The sequence below is a fragment of the Rosa rugosa genome, chromosome 3, assembly GCF_958449725.1.
Source record: "Rosa rugosa chromosome 3, drRosRugo1.1, whole genome shotgun sequence".
NCBI classification, from domain to species: Eukaryota; Viridiplantae; Streptophyta; class Magnoliopsida; order Rosales; family Rosaceae; genus Rosa; species Rosa rugosa.
This window is the reverse complement of record NC_084822.1, coordinates 49607172-49619231: the sequence shown is the minus strand read 5'-3', so window position 1 is coordinate 49619231 and position 12060 is coordinate 49607172. Positions and strand designations below refer to the sequence as shown.

General features: G+C 41.1%; 2 protein-coding genes across 2 annotated transcripts; both read right to left on the bottom strand.

The window, feature by feature from the left end:
• Positions 1 to 564: 564 nt before the first annotated feature.
• Positions 565 to 5706, bottom strand: LOC133740560 (probable glycosyltransferase At5g11130). The gene is made up of 4 exons (XM_062168513.1): positions 5102 to 5706; positions 4793 to 4950; positions 2027 to 2375; positions 565 to 1498 (listed from the first exon to the last, which is right to left on the bottom strand). Exons 1-4 carry the CDS (start codon positions 5468 to 5470, stop codon positions 836 to 838), a joined length of 1539 nt encoding a protein of 512 aa, XP_062024497.1. The 5' UTR covers positions 5471 to 5706; the 3' UTR covers positions 565 to 835.
• A 1206-nt stretch (positions 5707 to 6912) lies between these two features.
• On the bottom strand, positions 6913 to 9997 carry LOC133737882 (uncharacterized). The gene is made up of 3 exons (XM_062165357.1): positions 9091 to 9997; positions 8069 to 8820; positions 6913 to 7548 (listed from the first exon to the last, which is right to left on the bottom strand). The coding sequence occupies exons 1-3, from the start codon at positions 9995 to 9997 to the stop codon at positions 6913 to 6915; spliced, it is 2295 nt and encodes a 764-aa protein (XP_062021341.1).
• Between the last annotated feature and the right edge of the window lie 2063 nt (positions 9998 to 12060).

Sequence of the window (12060 nt, the reverse complement as noted above, 5' to 3'; positions counted from 1 at the left end):
AATAATAAACAAAAAGCATAATTTAAAAAAAAAAATACTTAACATTGGGTTAATAGGTGGCGAGCTTAGAGGAGGGAGAGGTGAGCCCTTAACCAGGAGAGGTGAGCCCAATGAGTGCGAGGGAGTACGGGCTTTATCTAGAGAAAGCCGATCATGTGCTAAGCGGGTAAGCTATGCACGTGACTAGGGGGTCGTAGTCGTGGCGTAACCAAATCTCCCGCCAAATCTCCCGCTCGCCCTTCCCATAACATTTTTCTATTATTCCCTTACTTACTCTAATATGGTTGCTTTTTATATGACTCTTCTTCCATTTCGCATCACTCTTTTTATGTTTAGCAAGTTAGATAGCGATTGGTATCTAAAATCACAAAAATTCTTGATCCCCTCTAGTATTATGACTTCTTATATTTCTTTCTATTTCAGTACTTGATAGTTTTAGTTGATACTATATATGCGTGCGAGAAATTTTAATATTAATTTGAACTTGGCACCAATATAACTGAGATGGAGTGTGTTTGGAAAGTGAAAACACAATAACTAAAAAAGATAAGGCTAGCAGAAACAAGCGTGAAAGTCGACTAATATTGAACTGAACCAAGAATCCTTGCAATTTCAGCATAAATTTGCATTAGATACATGACTATTGTCTTTCCCCATGTTATGCTAAATGACTACAACATATATAGTTTTGCTTCTAAGTTAACATTGAGTCGTTATTTTTCACACACTCTAGCTCTAGCTACTACGCACTAACCTATTCTTCAAGCTCCACATGGAAAAAGAAAATATAACCAATTAGTAATTAGACAACTCCATGAACTAGAAGGGAATATTATTACCCCAACAACCTCAAATTAAGCCTCCTGAGCCAAACCGAATGCATCACCATATGCAACATATCAAACGGCTTCGACGGTCGGTTCAGCACGAAGTGTCGCTGCACTTGCATCACCCCCTTTTGTTTTTTTACATACTCATGCTCAGAAATTGTTTGTAGAATCGACTTCAGCTCCGGTATCTTTGCCACCGAAACATGAACCGAAAACTTGCTCCAATCAAGAACATCACTAAAGGGGATCACATAAGCATCTGAAATGATGACAGGAACGCATCCTGCGTAAATTGATTCGACCACTCTCGGGCTCGCAACTTCATACCCACTAGGGCACAAACAAAACTTGCTCTTGCTCATTAGCTCTGTGTAGTTTTGGGTTTTGGGGAGGTAGTCATGGACTTTGATCTCACCATCTTTGTTTTTCCAATGCTGGAAGAGGCGCCTTCTCACGTCTCCATGATCACCACCTGCGAAGAAGGCGAAGATTGATCTGTTTTCTGGGGGGTGAGTGAGTAGGGGTGGACCAAGCTTGCCAAAAGGGATTTTGATTTCGGGTAAGGAGACGTCTCGGATTGCTTGAAAGCCTTCTGAGGAGTTGGCATTGCAGAGTACTCTAATGAAGTTCTTGAAGAGCTTAGGGTTGCCAACTGAAACATCCGGTGCCTAAAATATTACCAAACTAGAAAACATTATATTAAGCGATACTTTACCAAGATCATAAAGTTGATACAAAAGTTCACAAACTAATGAGCATTCCCATGATCCCATCTCAAGAAATGATGATATTGATATCGTCACGCCCACCACTCATAAAACAGGGCCGGTTCACCTTACATGGGTTTTCAAGTATGCTAAGGGCTGGCCTTGGTCACATATATATCACATGGATAATAAGTATATAAAATTCAAGTATGCAAGTCGCTTTTATCTATGCGAGAGATGTGATCAAGAATGTAATTAGTGAATGTAGAGTAACATAATCGGTGATACCTACAATTGTTGATAAGGTACGAGCTCCATTGATTAGATGGAAACGTGCTTAGAAAACTGTGGTTTATCGTAGCTCTATGGTACTGATGTTTGGCTTCCCACTTTAGACCTCAAAGAAATCAAACCCAAAGGATGGCAAGGCATGACTCTACGCATTTGCAAATTTAACATATAGTGGAAAAAGAAGCGGCATATACTTACCCAATCATGGCAAGAAACAAAAAAATGATCAGCCCCATTGCTTCTATTCCAGTATGGGTATCTCTTTGCCATGATGCTAATGTAGTCCTCAATGATGATCTGGAGCCGTAGGCGTGAGTAGCTGGTGTAAGGTCTATATACGTATCTCACAATGCTGACAACACTGATGGGAAGATAGAACGCAATGGCCTCATTAGGGTCTTGTGCTGCAAAAGGGCTCTTCCTAAGTTCATCCATGAACTGTCCTTCGATGGAGTATATGTCATTCACTGGACCGTTGTAGAAGAGTGGTGGCTCTCCTTCCTTGTATGGCCAAATTCGAAATCGCTTTTCCATCTCAATGTGGCTCCTAATTTTACATTAAAAAAACAATTAAATATAAAATCTTTATTAGAGATATTGAGGGATGTGTGATTTCTTGTCATAATATTGGATATGTTAGTGTTACAATTCAATAACATAACAACTTAAAAAAAAAAAAAAAACCCCTTTTTCATATATAAATATATAATATGATTGCATGACTGCAAATTCAAAACCTTACATTTTCAACATCGATATAGTTTATCAATGGTTGATCTGATTCTTTTGGCAGCGCGTTATAGCAAATGAGCGTTTTCCATAAATTCATAATGTGTTAAAGTAAAACGATGAAATTATTATTTTCCTCAAATAGAAATTTTGAAAACTGGTCCTTTATCTTTCTTCTCGAAGCTTTAAAGTGTAAATTGTCAACTTTTCAAAAAGAAGACGTACATTTTGACAAAAGAGAGAAAGATGGAGAGATTCTTGCGTGGGGCAGCCGCACCACGTGGCGGTGCGGCTGACCAATAAGGGACTTAGCATGGAGGTATTTTACTTTAAAAAGCAGGGACAGTTTTGAAAAAAAAAAAAAGTTTATGGTTTTTGATTGGAGGGCCGCACCGCCACGTGGTGCGGCAGCCTCTATGCAAGAATTTCTCAAGAAAGATGTCATTGTTCCACATTTGGTGTCTGCCCCTGAATCTATACGTATGGACTCTAAAACTAGAACTTATGCATGTTAATCTCTGTGCTTGCAAGTATACAAAGCATGCATCTGATCTCCACCTTGCTTAGTTTATGTCTGGGACCGTTAGTTAGAATGATGAATTGAATTCTAGGTAATTCTCTATATACTAAACGTGAGTTGCACATGAACAGTAGTTCATAATAGCTACAGTGCATTAGGGTCGGAAAAGACGGTTCTATCCTCATTTGAGATTTTTTTTTTTTGGTTTTGCTGTGCATCGGTCTTATCTTCTTCTCTCTTCTAGAGTCGGCTATTGCTGTGTATCGATTTTATCTTCTTCTCTCTTCTAGAGCCATCTAATCTAAATTGAGAGAGTGGGTTGCTTTGTCTTTTTTCTACAGTCGTCTAATCTAAATTGCGAGTGTGTGATCTGGATTTGTATAATCAGTGGATTGCTTCTTTTTTCTACAGTCGTGTAAGGAGTGATTCCTATAGCTAATGAGGACTATTCTGAATTTCTCAACTCCCTATATGGACCATAAGTCAGAATCCCTAAACCAAGAACCTAAGGTTCTTGACAGCTCTAGATGGACAAATTATACTGAAAGTCTGCAACCCTAAGGCCCTGTTTGGTTGGTGGAAATGAAAGGAATTATTTTCCTTTCCATTGGGAAAGTGAATCCTGAGGGGGGGGGGGAAACCAATTTCCTCCACTTTTTCCTTTCCTTTGGGAACCAATTTCCCTTTCTTGGCTGTCCCAAACGCAGGGAAGGAAACACTTTCCTTTCCCAATGCCCAGATTTTGGGAAACAAACATGGCCTAAAAGTCCAACATTTATGAATCAAGTATTTATTCATCAACCAATCTAGTGCCCACTACAGTAGCTGGAAAACTGAGGCAACCATGTATACCACAGAAGCGGCAAATTAAGCCCATCAATGGCTATGGTGCCCCACTACATCACCATGCTACTCAGTACAGACCCTAAACAAGGCATACTTTGGGAAGCAAAACTAGACAATATATACTCATAGACCTGACATATGAGTATGTCAAAACTTAGCGTATTAATTTCTAATCCATTAATTGCTAGCTTTGATCGTTATGAAAGGAAAATTTGAATCCATTAACCCTAGATCGATCACCATGCTAGGTTATTGCCAGCAATTGTTTCACATTGGAAATCCCAAAAGTTGGGCAATGTTCTATTACATAGATCATCATCTCTAAAATGTAACCGTTACCATACAATTCCTTAACTAGCATCATCAAAACATAATTAATTTGATCCATAAAATTCAGCTCTATAATGTCAGACACTCAGATAATGAATTGTTTGCCATTAAATACCAATTTTATTTATTTCTCTTTTTACATCGTAATTATTGAATCTTGAGTTATTCTATTGAATTCCAATTTAGTTTCCATATATATCCATTAAAAAAATCATTTTCAATAGTGTCATATATATATATATATATATATATTTTTTTTTTTTTTTTGAAAAGCAATAGTGTCATCATTTTAGGGAAAATTGAAAGATTCTCTCTAGCTTAATTACTTTAATTCTGTGAAACCATTTTCGTTTCCATGAAATGAAAAAAAAAAAAAAAAAGAGCCAAAAATAGAACCTTTTTTCTAGCAACTACAAGTAGTGACTGTTATAATTTGACTCAAAACCCTCGAATAAATCTAACTGAAAACAGTGGAAACAATACTGAGTCTAATAACAGATCGAAGAAGTGAAGCAGGGAGCGAAAGATATGATCTTAACTGATGAAAGGAATAAGGGTTGATGTAAACGGATCCTCGGGGCACAAATCCCCCCTTTCTGTATGATGTGTATCGTTTTGATCGACCTGCTTCTCTTATCACAGCTCTCGCCCTAGCTAACCCTTCTTCCATTTTCTCAAAGGGATTCTTCTCATGCACCTAGACATTTTAGAAAAAGGGAAAAAGAACAAATATATAATTAACTTTAACATGAAATCCATCAATGACATAGGAGCTTAGAAGTTTATTTAACAAACACAAAGAATGTCATGATCACTTTTGTGAATGCACGTGTATATATATATCTTACTGTAATGACATGTTGAGTAGATTCAGTGCTATTTGTGGTTGAATTGTTGAGACGATCGTTGAGGCATATATCATCGGTGACTTGAGTTTGGTTGGAGAATAGTGTGGAGTTACTCGGAATGGAGAGTTTGGAGCTTATCGGAAAGGAGAGTCTGGAATTGTTTGGGATGGAGAGGGTGGAATTTTCGGTGAGGGAGAGTGTGGAATTGTTTGGGAGGGAGAAAATGGGATGGTGCGGCAGGGAGAGTTTGGAATTTTTATGGTAAGGGAATGGCAAGTAATGGAAGTGGTGGTTTATGAAAGAGAAGAAAAGTATGAGGAAAAGAGATGGGAATAGATAACAAGTGCTGGTGCAACCCAAGCCACCCATGGTCAGAAAATCTGGCTACAAATTAAGCCCTTTTTGTTGGTGTTCTGATCTTGAGAAAAATGAGATATGTTTGTTGGGTTTTTGGTAGGAAGAAGACAACGGTGGAGGGGAAGAGGAAGAAGGAACAAGTGAATGCTACTGTGACTCCTATTTGGCATGCAATGGCTAAAAGCAGATCTCCTGATACTCTTTGGTTCCCTTTATGGGGGATAAATATTTCTGATCAGAGATTTTTTATTTTTTTTGGCTGTACTTAATCAGTGAGGATAATTATGAAGGGAGGTATTACTTCCGGTTTGTTGTAGCGCCTCGATCATTAAGTATATACCTAGTGAATGTTCTTTTTGTTGTTGGAAAATTTCTTTCTTTTTGCTTTATTTGGCCCCTTTAGCATGATAATTTAAGAAAAAGTCATTAATAATTATTGTAAAACATGCATTTCCTATATATAAATAACTTTTCATAAATCTGGACTATAGTGATATATATATATATATATATATATGGAAAAATTTTCCCATAAATTTGTAAGATTGAGTTTGAACATTGAATACAATTCTCATTAAGAATAAGTAATCCTAGATAGAATATTTTTCCTAGTTCTTGTTGAATTGTGTTTGTGATAATTAAGAATCACACAAGCATGGGAGGAAGTCTAATTAATATGCCAACTAAGTAATAAACATCAGATAAGATTATAGTGATATAGTTTTAATGAAATCCAACAGCCTCTTATGGGTTTGTTACCTTTGTTCACTATATATACAAGGTCCCTGTGATCTCTCTATACAACATTAAGATATCTAGCCCCATATTGTTGTACTTGAGAGGATCATAGAAGACTTATGTTATGTAGCAATGACAAGACGCCACGTGGAGGGCGTGCTCACATTGGTTGAAATTCCAACCTCTTTTTTTGGCCAAACTTTTTTGAGAGATTCTTACGTAGAACAAACGTATCACTTGGCTCGTGGAGCAGCCAATCAGTGAACATGCAAGGGGGTGTTTTGGGTATTTTATTTTAATAAGGATAGTTTCAGAACACACTTAAATTTTTTTGGGTTTTGATTGGGCTGCCCCACCTCCAGGTGGTATGTTTGCCCTATGTAAGAATTTCTCAATTTTTTTCGTACTGATGGAACATAGTGAAAAGGTTTGGTTGTTCTTGTAATTTTTCCTTTTGGAGAAATGAATAACTTCATTAAAAGGGCCAGGCCCAGGGAGGCCCAAAGGGCTAACAATAACGAAACAAACAGAAGACAAGGCATGCAACTCTCCTAAATCAGATCGAAATAGGGAAATAACAAGAACACACAAAAGATGGAGCTGCAACTCCAGAAAATTACAATACTTCAAGGTGTGGGCAAGGAAGGCCGTCATTCCGCAGTACCATGGTCGAGGAGGGTGGTGGCTGTGAAGCCCATCTTAGAGGATCCACCGACCTAAGGGTCCGCAGCACGATTCGCTTCACGAGGCGTCCAATGCCAGTTAATGTTCTCAAACCCAGAGCTTTTCCTTCTGATTTCCTCTAGAAGTGGAAAAATCCTCCAATTTTTACTAGATGCTTGGTTTGTGATATTAGAAATCAAATTCTTTGAGTTTGACTCCAAAATGATGTTTCCCAGGTGGAGTTCGATTGCTAGGTTGATTCCAGCTAGGATGGCCCTAGCTTCAGCCATCTCTACCGAGCTTGAGTCCCTGCGGCATCCTGAGGAAGATGCACATACCAAAGATCTGTCTGAATTTCGAATAACGACTCCGATACCCGATGAGTTTGGGGGCTTCCAGGAAGCATCCACATTAATCTTCGAGAAACCAAAGGGCGGAGGTGTCCAGCTAGTTAGCCTGTCAGGGGAGGGGTACTGACTTGGGGAGGCGGGGCTAGGTTTCATCAAAGCATTCGCAGACCAGAACTCCCCAGCCAGCCTCAACACATTATCCAGAACTAGAGCAGGAGAGATCGGCCTGTGCTGGTAAATGAAGGAGCATCTCGCCTTCCAAATGGCCCAGCAGATAAAACTCACCAAGGTAAGCATCCTCTTCTTATCACTAGCAATAGATATAGACTTAGCTAGACCCTGTAGCCAAGTATCAAACTGTGTGATATGCTGTTTCTTGATTTTAATACCTAGAGGAGATCCGAACCAGATTAAGTCAACCCAAGGGCACAAAAGTAGAATGTGCTAAGATGATTCTTCTCCTTCGCCACACAGAGGGCAGGTGGGTGATTGTGCTAGTTTCCTCTTGTATAGGTTGAGCAAAGTAGGGAGAGCCCTGTTAAGTATTCTCCAGAAAAAGATCCTAATCTTTGGTAGAGTATCTATCCGCCAAATTAGCTTCCAGCAATTGGGGTGGACTGTATGTGAGGAACCACTTGGAGCATTAGCCAGAGTGACCTGCTTGGAGTGTGTGAGGTGATAGCCCGATTTGACTGAAAATCTCCCATCCTTAGTCCACGGCCAAATTAATCTATCTTCCCCAATGCCATCCCCAATAGGGACAACTAGAATTCTAGTTACCTTACTTATTGGTTGAATGAGATGTAATATATGATCGAGGAACCAGGAATGAGTGTCCCAATCAATTAGGGAGTCTGACCATTTTAGGAGCATCTGTAGGAATAGGGCCTGTCGATAGGATGTGGCCCTCATTAGGAGGGGAGAGCCACATATCATTCCAAATATTTATGGATGAGCCATCGATGACTTGCCAGGAAGAACCATTAGACACCAAATCTCTTGCTTCCAAAAGACTAGCCCAGCCCCAAGAAGCTCTATGGCCTCTTACCGCCTCAAATAAGTTGCAATTAGGGAAGTACCTGCTCTTCAGAACCCTTGCCCATAAAGAATTTGGGTTATGAACTAAGCGCCAACATTGCCGAGCTAAGAGGGCGATATTAAAATCGTTTAAGTCCCTGAAGCCCATTCCACCAGTTCCTTTCGGGCAACATAAGAAGTCCCAACTTTTCCAATGCATCTTATTCCTACCTTCATTAGAGCCCCACCAGAAATTTCCGAGAGCAGCATTCAGCTCATTACAAAGCCCTTTAGGAAGCTTAAAGCAGGCCATGGAATAGGCTGGCACCGCTAGGGCCACTGACTTAATTAGCGTCTCTCTTCCTGCCATGGAAAGATTACACTGCTTCCAGCCCTCAATCTTCTTCAGCAATCTTTCTTTAATGTAACTGAGGGCAGCTTTCTTGGATCTTCCCCAAATGGTTGGTAGACCCAGATAGGTTCCCGGATTGTAAGTAACCTCAATCCTTAGGAGCTCACACATGAGTCTCACCATCTGATCTGGTGTATTGGGAGAGAAATAGATGCTAGACTTTTCCGTATTGATCAGTTGACCTGAGGCACAACAGTACTCAGAAAAAATATAGGACAGATTCTAGCAATTCAAGAGAGTGGCCTTCATAAAAAACAATGCATCATCTGCAAAAAATAAGTGGGACAGAATAGGACCACCTCTGCTAATCTTGACTCCCATAATTGCCCTATCCTGAATCGCCTTTGTTAACCTTAGAGAGAGGACTTCATTGACCAACAAGAAAAGGTACGGAGATAAGGGATCCCCTTGCCGGAGCCCTCTACTTGGCTTGAAAAAACGGCCCGGCTTACCATTGATTACAATAGAGAAAGAAACCATTGAGATGCATGATACGATTAGATTCACCCACGTACGGGAGAAACCAAACCGAAGGAGAGCAGCCTCCAAAAAGTCCCATTCAACCCTATCATAAGCCTTATTCATGTCGAGCTTCAACCCAAACTCATTGTTATCACCTTCTCGCTTGAGCTTTAGGTAATGAAATACCTCATGTGCTAGCAAAATATTATCTTGGATTTGCCGGTTAGGAACAAAGGCATTCTGAAAATCAGAAATAAGGTGGGGTAGGATAGATTTCAGCCGGTTTGCTAACAATTTCGACAAAATCTTGTACGAGTTGTTACAAAGGCTAATAGATCTAAAATGGGAGGTTCTTTCAGGATTTGGGATTTTCGGGATTAAGACAATATGTGTCTGGTTCAAGCCCCTCATTTTGACCATACCAGCCTGAAAATCCACAGCTGTTGCACTTACTAACTCATTCACAATCTGCCAGTACTTGTGGTAAAAGAGACCGGGAAAGCCGTCCGGCCCTGGCGCCTTTAAGGCTCCTAGCTGGAAAGTCGCTGCTTTGACTTCTTCCATGGAAAAAGGCAGAAGTAAATCAGCATTCATCTCGTCTGTCACAATTGAGGACACCCCATTAAAGACCCCACCCCACTGTCTCGCTCCAGAGCTAGAGAAGAGTTTCTGAAATTGGTGTTCAAACTCCAATCTAATCTTACGTTCGCCCACCACCCATTCATTACTATCAGTCTGCACCTTTAGAATTATGTTTCTTTGCCTCCTATGAATGGTGGAGAGGTGGAAAAACTTGGAATTAGAGTCACCCACTTGGAGCCAAGCAACCCTGGACCTTTGTTTCCAGTACTTTTCTTCCCTGAGCCACAACTCTCCCAGTTTTCGGGAGAGGTCCATTTGTTGCAACGACCTCGTCAAGGGGGCCCGAACTTGAAGGTCTTCCAGCTCCTAGAGGCAAAAGTTAATTTCCGTTCTGTTGCATTTTGGAAACTTAGTTTTGCTCCAAGCCTTAAGCTTCTCTTTGCAGTTGCTCAGGTTTTTAGTCTATTGCTGAATGATGGGCTCAGTTTCAGCGTCATCCACCCAGAAAGATTCAAAACGGAAAGTAGCCCTATGCTTGCTTAGGGTAGGACAAGTATCTAATAGAATTAGACAATGATCAGAACCAATTCTAGCTAGATGAGTGAGAGATGTGTCCGGCCAGTTGAGCAGCCAATCACCATTAACAAGACTTCTATCCAGCCTCTCTTAGAGGACAATGATCTCTCCCTCCTTCCTTACCCAGGTAAACCTTTGGCCCTTAAAGCCGATATAAAATAGCTTATTGGAGTCCAAGAAATTCCTTAGGAACATTCTTCTGTTGGTAGACCAAGGCACTTCTCCCTCCACCTCATATTGACATAATAACTCATTTAAGTCCCCTATGACTAACTAGGGGGTTTCATCATTCCAGTTCCTAGCCAGCCAATCATCCCAAAACTTAGTCTTATTAGTGTAGTAGGGGGGCCGTACATCCAGGTAACACGAATAGGAGAGCTGAAGCTAGGGTGTGAGATAGAGGAATCAATGAAAAACTTTGAAAAATCAATGATATCTACCATGAAATCCGGTTTCCACCACAGGCAAAGACCACCAGAGGTTTGAATCGGATCAACGTTGAAACCATTCCTATAACCCAAACTGTTCCGAACTTTATCTACAAAATAGCTACTCTGATGAGTCTCAGAGAGGAAAACGAAATCAAAATCATAGGAGTGGGACACCTCCTTCAAATTCTGGGCTGTCAAAGGCCTCCCTAAGCCTTGACAGTTCCAAGCAAGGCACCTCATTGGGACCTTGCAGCTGAGTTCGGCCAGCCGCCACAGCCCTGGAGGTGGGTCAGATCCTCCATACCTCTTTTGCTATTTTCAAGTTTCCCTAAGTTCGAATCAACGCCTCCTGGGGGCAAAATGGATGCACTTGTGGTTAGATCAGTTATCTCCACCTCAAATAGGGAGCTGTTATCAATAGTGAGTATCCCTCTTCCCCTACCATATCGCCCCCTCCCTCTGCCAGACAACTTGGCAGTAGGACTAGTGGCTTCCTTAGATCTTTTAATAGGGAGGATCAAGCCATCTTTATCAGTAGCACAACCCCGCTTTCTTTTGTTTACAACCTCCAGCTGATGAACTTTCTTTTCCTCAGGGCTCATGTCAGTAGGGGGCAGCTCCATAATCTCGACAGAAGAGGGCATGGGGGAGGTCTTTGGCCCATTAAGTGGGTCCACCTGTATAGGAACTGGAAAGAAAGGATTGGCTTTAAAGTAGTCTCGTTTATCAGTGAAGGCCCAGGGGGGATACACTCCGGATCTGTCCAGGATCCATGTATTGTGAGTCCACCAAAAGCCCGTGTAACACTCCCATTCCGAAACATAGCCCCATGTGCATCTGGGTCAAACATACTTGGTCCATGGCCAGGGTATCTTGGTTTTGGTATCACTGCAGGGGACATGGAGCAGTCCTTTTCACTTGGGGCAGATCCACAGGCTTTACCTGCACCACCAGCAGAGTCATGTGCAGAGGAGGACCTGTCCCTTTCTGAGGGAACCAACTTCCTAGAATTTGAATTTGCCTGAGCCTTGCTTTGTCCAAATATTCCGGTCGTCGGAGCATATGGAAACTCCAAGGGGTAGGATTCCTGCGTGTAAATTGTCTTTTGAGGAGGTTGAGCCACCAGTGAAGAATCATAAACTACTCCCAGTTGGACAAGCAGAGAGTGTTTCCTGTGTCTACAGGATGAGATCATATGGCCAAGCCGTCCACAATTGAAGCAGAAATTTTTCAAGTTCTCGTATTGCAATCGGATTTTTGTATGGACAGCTCCGTTTCTGGGCAGCTTTACAAAGGTGGCCAATGGTTTACTAGCGTCGAAATCAACCCTCATCCTGAGGAAACCACGATTACCAACTACTAATGGGTCCT

Bases quoted from the DNA above. Each gene is read 5' to 3' on its own strand.
- LOC133740560 (XM_062168513.1), bottom strand. From the start codon at position 5,470: ATGGGTGGCTTGGGTTGCACCAGCACTTGTTATCTATTCCCATCTCTT. The intron at 4,951-5,101 runs GTAAGATATATA...TAAAATGTCTAG, and splicing joins CTACTCAACATGTCATTACA to GTGCATGAGAAGAATCCCTT. The intron at 2,376-4,792 runs GTTAAGATCATA...ATGTAAAATTAG, and splicing joins AACCCTTATTCCTTTCATCA to GAGCCACATTGAGATGGAAA.
- LOC133737882 (XM_062165357.1), bottom strand. From the start codon at position 9,997: ATGGACCTCTCCCGAAAACTGGGAGAGTTGTGGCTCAGGGAAGAAAAG. The intron at 8,821-9,090 runs GTAAGCCGGGCC...GTTGTGCCTCAG, and splicing joins TTTCTCTATTGTAATCAATG to GTCAACTGATCAATACGGAA. The intron at 7,549-8,068 runs GTCAGACTCCCT...ACTTGGCTACAG, and splicing joins CTACAGATGCTCCTAAAATG to GGTCTAGCTAAGTCTATATC.